The sequence below is a fragment of the Macaca mulatta genome, chromosome 6 (assembly GCF_049350105.2).
Source record: "Macaca mulatta isolate MMU2019108-1 chromosome 6, T2T-MMU8v2.0, whole genome shotgun sequence".
In the NCBI taxonomy this organism is placed as follows: Eukaryota; Metazoa; Chordata; class Mammalia; order Primates; family Cercopithecidae; genus Macaca; species Macaca mulatta.
The window spans coordinates 83,409,888-83,425,740 of NC_133411.1; the positions used below are offsets into that span (position 1 = coordinate 83,409,888).

General features: G+C 37.3%; 1 protein-coding gene across 1 annotated transcript in view; it reads left to right on the forward strand.

The window, feature by feature from the left end:
• Positions 1 to 7,156, forward strand: part of AGGF1 (angiogenic factor with G-patch and FHA domains 1) — a 31,828-nt gene extending 24,672 nt beyond the window's left edge. The window contains 3 exon segments of the mRNA NM_001261037.1: positions 2,214 to 2,341; positions 4,293 to 4,392; positions 5,665 to 7,156. Coding sequence (NP_001247966.1) covers positions 2,214 to 2,341; positions 4,293 to 4,392; positions 5,665 to 5,865 — 429 coding nt within the window. The 3' untranslated portion in view covers positions 5,866 to 7,156.
• The last annotated feature ends 8,697 nt before the right edge of the window (positions 7,157 to 15,853 follow it).

Below are 15,853 nucleotides of genomic sequence, written 5' to 3' on the forward strand. Positions count from 1 at the left end.
TATGGTGAAAATACTACTTAGCAATAAAAAAGCAGGAACTAGTAATATAGGCCACAACCTACCTGGATGAATCTCAAAATAGTTATGTTGAGTGAAGCCAAATAAAACACGTATATGTGCTGCCACTTGTGGAACCGTTTCACTATTCACTGATTTCCAGCTTGTCTGAGGTCAGTGAGATAGAACACACTCTCATACAAGTTACATGAAGCAAACTTATGACTTACAAATAGGCAGCAAGGGACGACAGAAGCCTGGGATTTATTGTGAAACCACCCCCCAAAGGTCAGAAAGCTGCCTTGTGGGTGAATGGAGCCTCAACTTTGTATGTCCTACTTGCACAGCAGTTGAGGGACCCTGGAAAGCAGCCCACCTTGGGTTATGTACCTCAGGGTCATTTGACTCACTGGGCTACAATGTTGAAGGATATCCTGTTTCCAGGTGGGGACTGGAACAGCCTGGACTGTTTCAGCCAATCCCTCCTTACCTCAGGATGTTGCATTCCCAGCACGTTCTGGTTGGTGTTGAGAACTACCAACAAGAAAGTGGAAAGAACTGTTTTGCACCATTTATATAAACTTCTAGGAAAGCAAACTAATGTATTGTGACAGAAGGAAGAAGAGTGATTGCTTAGACAAGGTTGATGCTACACAGGGAAGGTCTGGAGAGTTGGATTACAAAGAGAGACAAGGACACTTTTGGGAGAGATGGGTTTGTTTATTATCTTGCTTATGGTGATAGTTTCACAGGTCCATAAATCTCAAAAGCATCTCATTGTACACTAGCTATGTATGATTTATTTATATTAATTATACCTCAGTAAAGGTTTTTTAAAAAAAAGTTACCGCTTAATCCTGTAAATAGACCAGGGAGGCAATTAATTAATGTTTCTAGTTTACTTTTGAGAAACTAAACCTTAGTAGCCCAGCTATTAAATGGTAGAGCTAGATGTAGAATCTAGGTCTTAAGTATATTTGTGCTGAATTTTTACACTTCATGAAGATATGGAAAAAGAAGTTGCTGCCAAAATAACATATTTTTCTGTCAAATTGTGTTTTTTTTGTTGTTGCTGTTTCACTAAGGTAGAGAAATCGTAGAAAAAAACAAGATAGGCCAATTTTGGGGGAAAATAGAAGACATTTAAGGAGAGAAATTGTTTTCTCAAAAATTTTAGCTCAATTTCTTTATTGTCTTCTGGGGGAAGAACTTACTAGGATAGGTAGTTCTATATTTTTCTTCTCTTTTTAAAGGCAAAATTAATTAAAAGCTTCTGTCGTACCTTCGTTGAGTTGCTCTCCAGTCCCTAGCATCTCTCTGGATGAGTATCATACTTTTTATATAAAGATCAGCAAGTTATAACAAAGGGAAAGGGAAGGCTTCTATGAATGCTGAATTGACTACCCCTTCTTTGTGCCACCACCACACCTTGTGTATACCTTTATCGAACCACTCATACTGTAATAGGCCAAAGGTTATGCACATCTTCCTTCTGGCATTTCATAACCTAGCATGGAGCTTGACATACTCTTTATCCAGTGAATGTTTGTTAAGTGACTAATTAGTCACTTAAATGGAGCTTTATTGAAGTAAAAAACTATTATTGCCAGGTTAAATGGGTTTTTTAAAAGTCTCTACATTTCTCCCTTCCAAGAAACAGTATCGAACTACTGTAGGTCCCTTGGAACTTTCAGTTTCTTAGAGAAAAGGGGAGATAGATTTTTTCCCAAACCCCAGGGATTCTGTATTTTTCTTCAAATACTAGTCGTTCGTATGACGAGAACGCAGCATTGAGTCAAAATATACTATATTTTCACCGTATCATCTTCTTATGTATATGTATGTTGTGGCATAACTTGAAATAATATAAACATTTTAAAGGGGATAGAATAAAAGTAGCATATCTAATATGATAATTTATTCATATCTTTTTTTTATAACTTTAATATAAATCAAGTAGAGATGGGAGTCTTGCTATATTGCTCACACTGGTTTCAAACTCCTGACCTCTAGCTATCCTCTTGCCTTAGCTTCCCAGAGTGCTAGGATTATAGGCATGAGCCACCATACCCGGCAATTTCTTCATATCATAGCTTGTTTTATTTTATTGTTTATAGAGGCCACATTGAACCATATTCGTTAAGTAAGGCACATGTACAGAAATTGTCTTATTTATCAGCTTTCTCTTCCTCAATGAATATTTTGTGTTTATTAAGAATACAGAATACGAAGATGAAAAGACATTGAAGAATCCAAAATATAAAGATAGAGCTGGAAAACGTAGGGAGCAGATTGGAAGTGAAGGAACTTTCCAAAGAGATGATGCTCCTGCATCTGTTCATTCGTAAGTTTTGAATTACAGTGGCTCGAAACATCCTTTGTTCATAATCACATTCATAGGGTGGTCTGATGTTCAGGGCTATATATCCTGATAGGTGGCCTATTTATTTATTTATGAGATGGAGTCTTGCTCTGTCGCCCAGGCTGGAGTGCAGTGGTGTGATCTCAGCTCACTGCAACCTCCGTCTCCTGGGTTCAAGCAGTTCTCCTGCCTCAGCCTCCCGAGTAGCTGGGATTAGAGTTGCGTGCCATCACGCCCAGCTAATTTTTGTGTTTTTAGCAGAGGCAGGGTGTTGTTGGCCAGGCTGGTCTTGAACTCCTGACCTCATGATCCACCCGCCTTGGCCTCCCAAAGTGTTTAGATTACAGGCGTGAGCTACCACGCCTGGCCGATAAGTGGCCTTAAAATGAATGCTTTAACAACAAAATGGAGACACTAAGTCTATTTATACTTTCCACTAATCTTAGAATTCCATTATCCCCTAAAAAATTGCTGAGCATATACATGAGTACCTGTACTTAAACACACGTATATGTATGTTAACAGTCTAGCCACACAGTTGAGTGTATATGCTTTTATATGCTAGATATCTAGAAGCCTAGACTGGTAAGAACTTGGTATGGACTAGTATTTTTTAATAATTATTTTAATACTCAAATACTTCTGTTCTTAATGACCGTGAAATATAATTTTTCTTATTTATTTTTCTCTGATTCAGTTTTCTCTTGGCAAAGTAGTTTGGATAAAAATGAAAAAAGGTGATTTTTGAGGCCTACAATATGACCATATTTCTGCATTTAATCAAATATTAGCTACATTTTTTTTCCTCAGAATATAAATTTTGAGTTTAGTTAAAATTTAAATTTTTCATATAGAACTAATAACTAATTATAAAGTTTTGATTCAGTATCATATTGCATTGACACTAAGAGTTTTATGGTTACAAATGGCAACAATTTTCTCTTGATGGTACATAAAATAATGGTGTACCTTAGAGTTGATGGAGTTTGATCCATTACCAACATTTTATTTAATGAAATACAGGATTACAAAACAGGTACACTAAGCAACATGACACTTTTTTTTTAAGTTTAATATTTAAAATATAATATTGGAGAATATAAAGAGTACATTCAAATTAAATAAGATAAATTTAAAATAAAACACATTGGTTTGACATTGCTTGATTATTAATTGAAGGGCTAACAGCATATTTTGTGGAACTGAAAAGATATAATAGAACATAAAATACTCTTGAATTAGCAGAGTATAGAATCATAGGACAAAATGCAAACAGTGATTAAGAAGTTTTATTTCATTTGAACTTCTTAATATATAACATGTACAGAAAAGAACACAGATTATAAGTATATAGCTCAGTGATACATCATAAAATTAACGTATTGCAGAATACACATTTCTTGGACAAGAAATAGAAAATTATCAGTAACCCCAGAAGCTTATTCTCCCTGTGCCTTGCCTAATCACTGTCCTGCTCTCCTCCTCAAAGGTAATCACCATCCTGACAGCAATAGATTAATTTCACTTATTTTAAAATTTTAAAGAAATGGAACAATTCAGTATTTATTTTGTGTCTATATTCTTTTTGTTCCACATTATTTTGTTATGTATGGTTTATTTTTATTACTGAATAATATTCTACTGTATGACTATACCACAATTTATCCATTTTAATCATTGCCAGACATCTGGATTGTTTCTGATTTGTTGCTATTAGATTTGCTGGAAGAACATTGTTGTATGTGTCTTTTGGTGCACATGCTTTTCTAAGTAGGACATGTACCAGTGGAATTTGTGTGTCTTCAACTTTGTTAGGTAATGCCAAGCGGTTTTCTAAAGTAGTTGTACCAATTACTTTTAATTCATGAATTTGTTATAAATGTGACCTAAAAGATCTTTTATCAATCAACTATCATTTTAATATTCCTTAAAGTGAAATTACTGATAGCAACAAAGGTCGGAAGATGTTGGAGAAGATGGGTTGGAAGAAAGGAGAGGGCTTGGGGAAGGATGGTGGAGGAATGAAAACTCCGGTAAGACTTGCATTTTCTTGTATTCATTTATTCCTAGAGCAGATATTTACTGTGTACATTAATGTGCCAAACATTGCCTTAAGTGTTAAGAATATAGTAGAAAGCAAAAGCAGACATGATTACTGCCTTTGTGGCATTCACAATTACCAGATATATACATGTGCTTTGTTTTGTGTTTTATATTTTTAGAAAGCCTCTTTTTGAGTTTTTTTTTTTCCTACATTAAAGCTAGGGTAAAAAGTGCTGTTTCCTGAGCCAAAGGTTCTTCTGTGTTTTAGAGTCATTTTTAATAACTGTCATACTGTGCCTGGTGCTGAGCACTCAAGAACAATCACAGTGTTAGTTTACAAACAGGTGGATTCTGTGTGAGCTGAAAAGTCTGTTAGGTTCAAGAATCAGAGCATGTTAACATGGAATATAGAGAATAATGTCTGGAAAACGACATAGTGGTTTAATTAATGGTCCCATTGTTCATAGGAGGTTTGGGTTATCTTTCACACAAACCTTAAGAAGTAACCTGACTGTAGAACTTTCTGGATAATGACTTAGTACCTAAAGAAATAATAGATGGATCAGTGTGAGTATATTCCAGCTTTCTCATTTTTTTTGAGTTACAGTGGAAAGAACTAGGATTTTGTAGTCAGACCTAGGTTAGAATATGTGCTCTGTCATTTACTAGCTATGTGGCTTTGGGCAAGTTTGGACTTTAGTTTTCTTATGAAAAAATGGGGATAAGAATTCTTTTTCAGGGTTATCTTGAAGATAAAGCCCCTAAGCATTGTACCTTACATTAGGCACTCAGTAAATGTTAGCTTTGAATGTTCTTAAAATATTGAGAAGTGCTCCCCTCCTGTTATGAAAATAAACAATCAGATTCTTTTTATGGTTATTAACGTTTAACCTGCTTGTTCCACTTACTTAGGTAAGGATAGGACAGTGGGTTTAAACATATGCATTGCCTTTATTTCTGTTGAGGGTGGAATGACATACTCTGCAGCATCTAAATGAAGTTTGGTGATTGCTAGTTAAGGAGCACTCTATTTTCTGTAAAGTAGGCTGTACTTATTGACAGGCAAGACAACATAGAAAAATGAGTGTAAGTTCCATGTATAAAAGTATATATATTCCTGCATGTATTAGATGCATTTGACAGGTTTTTCTTTTGCATCAATCTGTAATAAATCAAAAAATTATAGAGTCCTAAGTTGGACACAGCAGATTTCAATGTGTTTAGACTCTAAAATAAGTCCTCTGCTCAACTTTTGGTAACAGATCCAGCTTCAGCTTCGGCGAACACATGCAGGCTTGGGGACAGGCAAACCATCCTCAATTGAAGATGTTCACCTTCTCCAAAACAAGAACAAAAAAAACTGGGACAAAGCACGAGAGCGGTTTACTGAAAACTTCCCAGAAACTAAGCCTCAAAAAGATGACCCAGGGACCATGCCTTGGGTAAAAGGGACTTTAGAGTGAAGGTTAATCATAGACGAAAACTCTAGCTTTTTTAAAAATAGAATTTGGAAACTCTTATTTTTTCTCCCCAAAAGAATCAGCAGCACGGGGGAACTGTGTCACAGTTTACCTCTTCCTGATTCAGAAATGTGTATGGTTTGCAGCTTTTAAAAACCATTTTTTAAAAACTAATAAATAGTGACTGAACCAATTTATGCAGTAAATAGACTAAAGTTCACAGGGCACGGATGAGTTTATCCAACATCGTTATTTTATCTTGTCATTTACAACATCCATATAAGCAACTAGCCATATACGCAAAATTCATATAACTACTGACTTAAATGTACATCTGTCTGTTCTTGTCTCCATATATTCATGTAAGATGCACAACAAAAGAAACATCAAAAGTTTATAAAAATAAATCTGACTATATGCATCCTCATTTATGCCCTTTAGAACCTAGATTAAAAATGTTGAGAAGACATGGGTAGTGGCGCATACATTTTGTTATCCTTGAAATAAATAGCCTAAGTCATATTATTGAAGAACTAATGAACAGGTAACATGTTGTAGAAAATTAGCCTTTCATTGTTTTCTTCTGTGAAGAATCTGTTGCTATGTACTATATATTCAGCATTTATATTTGGTTTGTTTCATAGCTAATGAGGTATTTAGATATGAACAACTGAATACATATTGAAATAGTGTGCTGGCATTTGTAGTTTTGATAAAGACCATTGCAGGCAATGGAATTGTGCCAGAGAAATCTGATTTCTAGTACAAAAGGAATACTTAGCCAGGGCCTCAAGCTCAAGATACTTACTGAAAACGTCCTCAATTGCAATAAAAACATTATAACATGAAAAAGAGTGGTTTGTTGAACCAGTGATTTAAATGTATTGATCTGCTTTGCCAGAATTTTCTAGTTTAAATTGGCAGAATTATAACAAAGGGGAGCCTCAAATATTAGACAATTGCAGTGCGGCTTTCTGGGTGCAGGTGTCACTGCTCTGCCACCTATCACTGTTCTGTTCAGTTTTTCTCTTGGGTGTTTGCTGGGAAGTTAACACTGGAACTGACCCTTTTCTGCAGTGAATGTAAGCTCTAGCTCCCCCATCTACTATAAAGAAATGTCTTCAAGATGTAGAAATAAGGAATATTCTGAAAATAAAAATTATACAGTAGTAAAGGTAATTCAGAAAGAAAAAGCTACCTGTTAGAATTTCCAGTCTAAATGGCACAGGGTAGTTAGGGAGAAAGGGGGATGGAGAAAAAGAAACTATGACTAAAGATGAGAGGTATGAACGAGTTGTCAAGTTCCTATGGGCTTAAGCTAGGACAATCAGGCCCTAAACTCCAAATTTGGATAAAATATCTCTTTGCATTCCTCTTGGCCACGTGCATAGTCTGACACATATGTATGTACAATTAGACTTGCAGGCTGCAGGAGTACCCTGCATTGTTTTCTTTTAATTAGAAATAAAAAGTATTAGTCTAAATGTGGTTCTGGTGCTGGTGCCCTGTTTATACATAACAATATAGGACACCCCCAAATAGGTTTTGCTTCTGGTGAATCTTGGTCATTGGGTTAGTATATGACTGTCTATAATGTTTTCCATTTGTATTATTATATTGGGGAAAACATTTTTTATCATTTTCTATTAAGAAAATGGAAAACTTAAATATGGTGTTGAAAATGGAAATACATGTGATATTTGCATTATTAAACCCTTTTGCAGATCTAAAGTCTCAGGGTTCCACTATTAGTGGTTAAAGTATTGAATAATGTCTGGGTCTATTTCCATCTGTAAAATAAGAATATTTGTCTCACTTGTCTGTCGTGAATAGCAAATGAGAAAATGTATATAAAAGCACTTTGTAAATTGTAAAAGTAGTACAGATGTGAGCTTCTATTTGTTTAGAAGCATAAATGTGAATTATGTACAGTTTGAATTATGCATAAATTTTTTGTCTAATTTTAAATATTTGTTTAATCACATAATACATTTTCTAACTGAGTAGCTTTTAAGTATGTATTTTAAGTGGAGCTGCAAGTTCCTGAATTTTGAGAAATCTAACATCTAATATTTTTGCCAGAACATGAGAAGCTGGCAAAGTTGAAAACAGAAGAAGCCTTCAACATTAAAGTAAAATAGAAATTTTTTCCAGTATTAAATAGAGGAAGCACTCTCATCGTCAAAGAGAAACTTTTTTCTGCTTTTGAAACAAGTATTACTTTTGATGTTTCATTTTTATCCTGAATTTATAGAAAGTAATGGTTTACGCAAATCAAAAACCTTCTGACTTTTCATAGAAAGATTATTTTTTATTTTTTGTGATTTTTATTTTTATTTATTTATTTTTTTGAGACAGAGTCTTGCTCTGTTGCCCAGACTAGAATGCAGTGGTTCTATCTTGGTTCACTGCAACCTCAACCTCCTGGGTTCAAGCGATTTTCGTGCCTCAGCCTCCCAGGTAGCTGGATTACAGGTGCATGCCAACATGCCTGGCTAATGTTTGTATTTTTAGTAGAGATGGGGTTTCACCATGTTGGCCAGGCTGGACTCCAACTCCTGACCTCAGGTGATCTCCCTGCCTCGGCCTCCCAAAGTGCTGGGATTACAGGCGTGTGTGAGCCACCATACCTATCCAAAAGATTATTTCTTAATTTGACATATTTTTAAAGAGCAGGCAAAGAAGATAGAAATCTCAAACAAGGGAAAGCAAGAGACATTGGAGATTGCATACAAAGGCCATTCTGTAAAGTTGCAGGACTGAGGGATGTCCTTGGCAGGGGGCCAGAAAGCACTTGTGGACCCCAAACCCAAAGGCAGTCTCAGGAACAGTTGAAAGTGTTTTCCCCACCATCTCGTTGTAAGTGTGCTTCTTTTAGTAGGGTATAACTTATATTTCTGCTCTGAATCTTTGATTCAAACATTTCATTTTACTTTTTCAGCCTTTAAAGTGGAAATGCATTTTGATTCTTTAAAATGAGGCAGTGGTTACTTATGTTTCTGTGTGTTTCAGGGCCCAGGCTGTCTCTTCTGCTTTTCTGTTTTACTAATCTTAGTGTTGGCTTATAGCCTTGTAGTTGCAAAATGGCTTTTGAAACTTTAGACATCATATTTGTACCTAAAGCAAGAAGAAAGAGGAAAGAGCAGAGTGTAGTGTTAGTTCTCTTGTTTTAGGAAAACAATAGCTTACTCAGAAGCTGACTTCTTGGGGTCATTAGCCAGAACCGGATAGCATGGCTACCCATAGAAGAGATGCTATAAAAGTAGCCAACAAGATGGTCACATTTGGCTTAAGCCAGTCATGAACCATCACCTGCAGCTGAGAATGTTGCCATTGGAATGAAATACATTCAGTGAACCAAGCAGAAGGGGGCAGTGGATGTTGAATGGGGCAGGTAGGTAACTGTGCTAGATAACGTACCTGTCCATCAGTGGGGACTAGGGGTTGCTTAAATTGTGATGCATCCCTACTATGTAATACTTTCTAGCCATTCAAATGAATAGGATAGAACTGTGTATACCCTAGTATAGAAGAATATCTTACAAAGCAGATTGTAGCAAAGTATATATGGCATAATCCCATTTTTATTTTTAAATTACAAAGGTACATATTGAGTTGCTGATTACCCAGAGTGAGCAAACTTTCACATTTTATTATTTCTTTATTTGAACTTTAAAAAAGTAAACAGGTGTGTGGTTAATGTGTATGTATATACACGTTTGTGCTAAGAATTTACCCAGAAGTGGGTAAATTTGTGGTTAAGCCTTCATGGCTCAAACCCAGGCATTTTTCTCACATGTATACCCAGTTTCACTTACCATCTATAAACTCATAACTTCTCTGTGTCTTAGGATATTGATTCTGAGCTTATGACTTACATATCCACCTCAGAGTCACTTTAAATGCAGCTCCAAGACTAACTCCATAATCTTCTCCAAACCTAGTCTCTTCTAGTTTACTCTCTCCAGCTGGTAACACCATCCATCCAGTTGCGTGAGCCAGAAGCCTAAGTCAGCTTCTGTTTCACAACCACCAGCTTTTCTCCCCTTTGTCTGTTTCCAGTATATTAGTTCACCGTCACCACTCACCAAAATTATTCTGAGGGCTTCCTAACTGGTCTTCCTGCAGGCATTCTTTCCTCCATCTTCCACACTGCAGATAACTTCCATCTCATCGTCTCTTGTTTGGCTTCCCATTAATTTGAGGCCATAAAACAAACTCCAGGCCCATAAGACCCTAAAGGATCTGGCCACTGCCAGCTTTCCTAGTCTCATCTTGTGTCACTTTCCTACTTGTTCGTTGGGTCCTAGCATGCTGGCCCTGAAAAGTTTGTCAAACACAGCTGCCTTCTCTCATCACAGAGGCTCTTAACATTGTATTATATGTGGAATGCTCTTCCTCCCTCATTTTACAGAGTTAATTCTTACATAGTCTTTAGGTCTGCTGATTGATTCTTCAGGAATGCCTCCTTTGAAGCCCTGGACTAGATAAATTGCCTTTGATACGTGTTTTGAAAAACCATTTCTTTCATTTAGACCACTTAGCTTGGTTCTCGGTTATATATTAGTGTGGTTAGTGTAATATTTGTCTGTTTCTCCAGATTCTTAAGTGCCATGTAAGCAGGACCTTGGGTATGCTTACTGTTGCATCCCTAGAACCTAGCACCACATCTGGTTTATACAACCATAGGCACTGAAGCAAACAATGGGTAACTGCAAGAGGCTTGATGGAGTTTTATCAAGCTGTGACTGAAGAAACATGGGAACTGAGGCTACATAGAGGATCTACAACAATGGCTTTCAAACTATTTTGATGATGATCTACAATATGAATACAGTTTGTATTACAATTCAGTACACAAGCATGTTCATAGCATATGTAGCATAGATTTTGTATACCAGTACTTTGCCATAGGCTCATGTAGTACACTCTTGTTTTCCACATCATGGATTGCATCCACTAAATTGCTTTCATAACGCACTAATGCGCTGTGTCCTACAATTAGATTTTCAAACCTTTTCAAAGAACCCACTGCGTTGCTTTAGGAGCTTCAGCTGTGTGAGTCTGTTTGTGTGATGAGGTGGGGAGAGTTTCAGATGCCAAACTGGTGACTCCAGTTCTCAGGCTCATTAACTACAATAGGTCTGGTTTGCAGTTAAAGCTTCTAGATAGGTTTGATTGCATAACATAGAAGGGGTGAACAAAACTGAGCCTCTTACCTGTAGCCAAAACTGCATATTGTGTTAAGAAATTTACACAATTAAGAAATGAAGGATTTTATCTCTGAGACAATGAGGAATCCACTGAAGGATTTTAAGCAGGAAAGGAACCTCATTAGATTGCTTTATAGCAGAATAACTGGTTGATTAAAAGGAGGCAGAGTGGCGACTGGAAATCTTGAGAGTAGGTTGACCTCTTTGAGAGTTTGTTCAAATATTTATTGAGCACCCACCAAATGCTGTGCACCTCTTGGAAGGCAGGGACCTTCTTTGTCTTAATCACTGCTCTATCTTCAGCTCATAGGATTGGATGTTTGGGAGGTCCTCAATAAGCATTTGTTGGTGGAATGGATGGAATGCACATTTGTGTTGCGTCTGGCACTGTGCTAGGCCCTTAACGTACATTCTTTATTCTGGACACCATTTTATGAATTAGAAAACTCAGGTTTAAGAGGTTTTAATTTTGCTCAAAGTCAAAAAGCTGGTGTGACAGAAGTGGCAGGGCTGAGGTTTCTATCTTGATTCTTTCCATCCCACAGGGATGATTAAGAGCACAGGCTGAAGAGTCTGACTGACCTGAGTTTAAATTAAAATTCCACCACTTCCAAGCTGAGTGACCTTTAAAAATTTATTTGAACCTCTCTACCCAAGTGTCTTCTATGGAGTTTGTAACCGCACATTGGGATCACCTTGCCTGCTGCCCAGATAAAGCCAATTTATCAAGACAGGGGAATTGCAATAGAGAAACAGTTTAATTCATGCAGAGCTGGGTAAGTGGGAGACAAGTTTTATTACTCAAATTGGTCTCCCTGAAAATGTGGAGACTGGTTTTTTTTTTTTTTTTTAAAGGATAATTTGGCAGATAGGTGGCTAGAATAGTTGGGAGTACTAATGGGTTTGGTCGGAATTGAAATCATAGGGGGTCAAAGTGGGTTCTTGCTGTCTTCTGTTCCTGGGTGAGCCAGGACTGGTTGAGCTAGATTATCAGTCTGGGTGGCTCCAGCTGGTGCATCAGAATGCAGGGTCTGAAAGATATCTCAACCACCAATCTTAGGTTTTACAGTAGTGATTTTATCCCTAGGAGCAATGGAGAGGTTCAAATCTTATGGCCTGTGGTTGTATAACTCCTAAACAGTACTTTCTAATCTTGTGGCTATTTGTTAGTCCTACAAAGGCAGTCTGGAATCCAGGCAAGAAGGGAGTTTGTTTCAGGAAAGGGTTATTATCATCTTTGTTTCAAAGTTGAAATATAAACTAAGTTCCTCTAAAAGTTAGTTTTGTCTTTGCCCAAGAATGAACAAGGACAGTGTGGAGGTTCGAAGCAAGATGGAGTCAGTTAGGTCAAATCTGTTTCACTGTCATAATTTTTGCAAAGGTGGTTTCAAGTTTTGGTGAAGATTAAATGGAGATAAGGTTTGTGTGGCACTGAGCACACTGTCTGATGCATAATAAACCTCCACATATCAGTGATTATTAGCATTGTTATTATCCATGCTAGCAATACCAAGGACATGGTTGTAGGAGTAGAATCCCAGAGTAGAGATGGTGGTTATTGAAGTCAGGTAGGATGAGCAAGTAGTGGATGGGTCATCCTCATTCCACAAGGCAATAGGACATAGGTGTGGACAAGAAGACTGAGTCAGGAGGTGGATTTCTAAGTGAATATTGGAAAATGAGGAGGAGATTGGTAGACAATAGTGAGAAAGGATAGAAGTTACTGTAGGTGACTCTCATCATCCTCAAAGGAGGAGGAATGGATTCTACATGACTTTGGAAATGGAGTCATCTGGAGGAATGATAGGGAGATCTAGCCAGACAACCCTGGCTCTCAGTACTCCATGGGAGCACGGGAGCTACAGGGAGAATTCCAAGAAGTAGAAGATTTCAGATCCCCATATGTAAAAGTCTTTCAACAGCATACATTAATTCAGCAAATAGCCAAGAAACACGTAGCACAGGCCAGGCACTGTTCTAGGTACTAGGGATACAACAGTGAATAAAATAGTCAAGGCTCCCTGCCTTCATGGAGCTTACATTTATTTTTACATAGGATTTGGCAGAATGTAAGGGCCAAGTAATACATGCAGGCCTTGATAGTTCCAGAAAGTATTAATCCAAAATCGTTTCTGTTCATTCCAAAGTTTTAAAGCCAAAATTTTAAAGCAAAAATTTGGGTGGAGTGTTTGATGCAGAAAGGATTTGGGGCTTTTTTCTTAATGTTTTCAGACTGTTTCTAAACCAGATCTATTTAGGGGAATCTTACAAACTGTGCTTTCAAAATCTTTTTAGTCATGTGTTTGAGAGTTCTGGGTATGTAGACAACAACAGACCTCATTGAGGCTGCAGCCCCTTGTTCAATTATGTATCTCCTCTACTTGAGAAGAATAACTGCTTGCTCAGACATCTGGGTTCTATGGTTCTGAATCTGAGCACTAAGTACAGTCATGTATCACTTAACGACGGGGATATGTTCTGAGAAATGCCTTGGTGGTGATTTCGTCACTGTACAAACATGGTAGAGGTACTCACACAAACCTAGATGGTACAGCCTACTGTACACCTAGGCTATATGGTATACTGATTGCTTCTAGGCTACAAACCTGTACAGAATTCTGTCGTCTAACACAGTAAGTATTCATATATCAAAACATATCTAAACATAGAAAAGGTACAGTAAAAATAACAGTGTGGTAATCTTACAGGACCACCACTGTATGTGTGGTATGTCATAGACTGAAACTTTAGGTGGTGTATGACTCTACCAAAAAAACAAAAATGAAATTGCATTATGCAGTTCATGACTATACAAAAAAAAAACATGCAACAGGAATCAGGTCACTGGAACTGGAAGTGATGGAGAACATGTAAATCAAAAAGTCTTTGGAGGGTGAAGAGCAGACACAGATGGGAAGGTTAATGTGAATGGAGGCAAACAATGTCTGCCTGCTATGTAAGAATGTCTTTTTTTTTTTTTTTTTTTTTTTGAGACAAAGTCTTCCTCTATTGCCCAGGCCAGAATGCAGTAGCATGGTCATAGCTCACTGCAGTCTCCACCTCCCAGGCTCAAGCAATCCTTCCACCTCAGCTTCCTGAGTAGCTAGGATGACAAGTGTGTACTAGCACACCTGGCTAAAAATTTTAATTTTTTGTGGATATGGGGTCTCCCTGTGTTGCCTAGGCTGGTCTTCAACTCCTAGGCTCAAGCGATCCTCCCGCCTTGGCCCTCCCAGTGTGCTGGGATTACAGGCATGAACTACCATGCCCAGCCAAGAATGACTTTTGGAAATTCTTTCTTTAAAAAAAATCACTCTTCATCTATGTTAAAATGCTGTGGTATTTCATTGCCCAGCATGCAGAATACAGGGAGAAGCTGGTGGAATATTATCAAATGTATTTAAACATGTGACAACGTTTTACTTAGCTTCCAATTACTAGTAGACTTCAGAGGGCAGAAGGTTGCCAGCTCATTCATCTGGTCATTACTTACCTTGACCAAAAGCCCACGAGAATATATACTGAAAGAATGAAGCTTTCATTACCATTTAATGTTTTTCCTTAAAGCCTTATGTTAATACTGTGAAACCAGATTTCAGATAATGTCATAATTAAGATTTTCATAAAAAGAAACATTTAATACTATTTAAACATATAATGACTCCCAGTGCTACCTGAATTCATTCACATCATAAACCAACTAAAATGGGCTTTAATCTCTACGGTGACCATGCTGCCTTTACTTAACCTTAATATACCACTATCAAGACCAATTTATGAGCCACACTAAAATAATTATCATTGTTTTATTATAATTTCACCTTATTAACCAGAAATATTAACCTGGTTAATCATCTACCGTATTCGCCAGACTCTGAATAATTGGCAGTTCTTTTAAAAAATCAAATGTATCCTGGAAAGAGGGGTATTTGCCAACTCAAGGATGTTTTAAAGAATGTGCTGGGGACTCATGGCCACTCTAAAAGAGGAGTTCCAGAAATGTTGAAGCATTTTGGGAATAACTGTATAGTCTTCCAGGTCTTCTACTTTGAAGAGAAAATGCCTTAGATAGATAGATTTGTATATACCTTTGGGATTCATCAGATTACTTTGTAGTCACAAGTCAGATTGAGTTTTGACTGGCGCAGGTCATTTGGCAACTATTTGATAGAAAAATATTAAATAGTTCTATCGGAAAGAGAATTTCTTGGCAGATCTCTGAGGCTTGTGTGTAGGTGTTCTCAGGAATCCTCCCGGGGAGCCTGCTTTTGTGGGTTCCTTGGGAATGGTTTCAGGTGAGCAGCAGGAGCGCTCAAGGCCGAAGAGGCTGAAATGCATTAAGTAGGCTGGAGTCAGGTGACGCGCCACAGCCACCATATCCTGACAGTGGACAAGTCACTCTCTGGGACCTATTTTCCTAATCTATCAAATGATGGAGTTGGACTGAACAAGGGCTGCATTTCTTTCTAGGATTTTCTGGAAACGGGGATCATATCCATGCTTTCGTTGGAGATTGTATTTTAACTAAGGAAGCTGAATGCTGAAGGAGAGGAATTTTGTCTACGAACAAAATTTTTTATCATAAAAGTAATTCATACTTTGTGTAAAAAATTACAACATTGCAGAAGTGTATAAACAGAAAGTAAAAACCTCTTCCCTTAACTCAGCACTCAGGTTTATTGTTCTGTATATCCTGAACAGAACATTCAGGCTCGCACTAGCCATCTTTGAGGCAGTAGTTAAGACTCTAAATCTTTTCCTATGTTTTAATGGTTCTT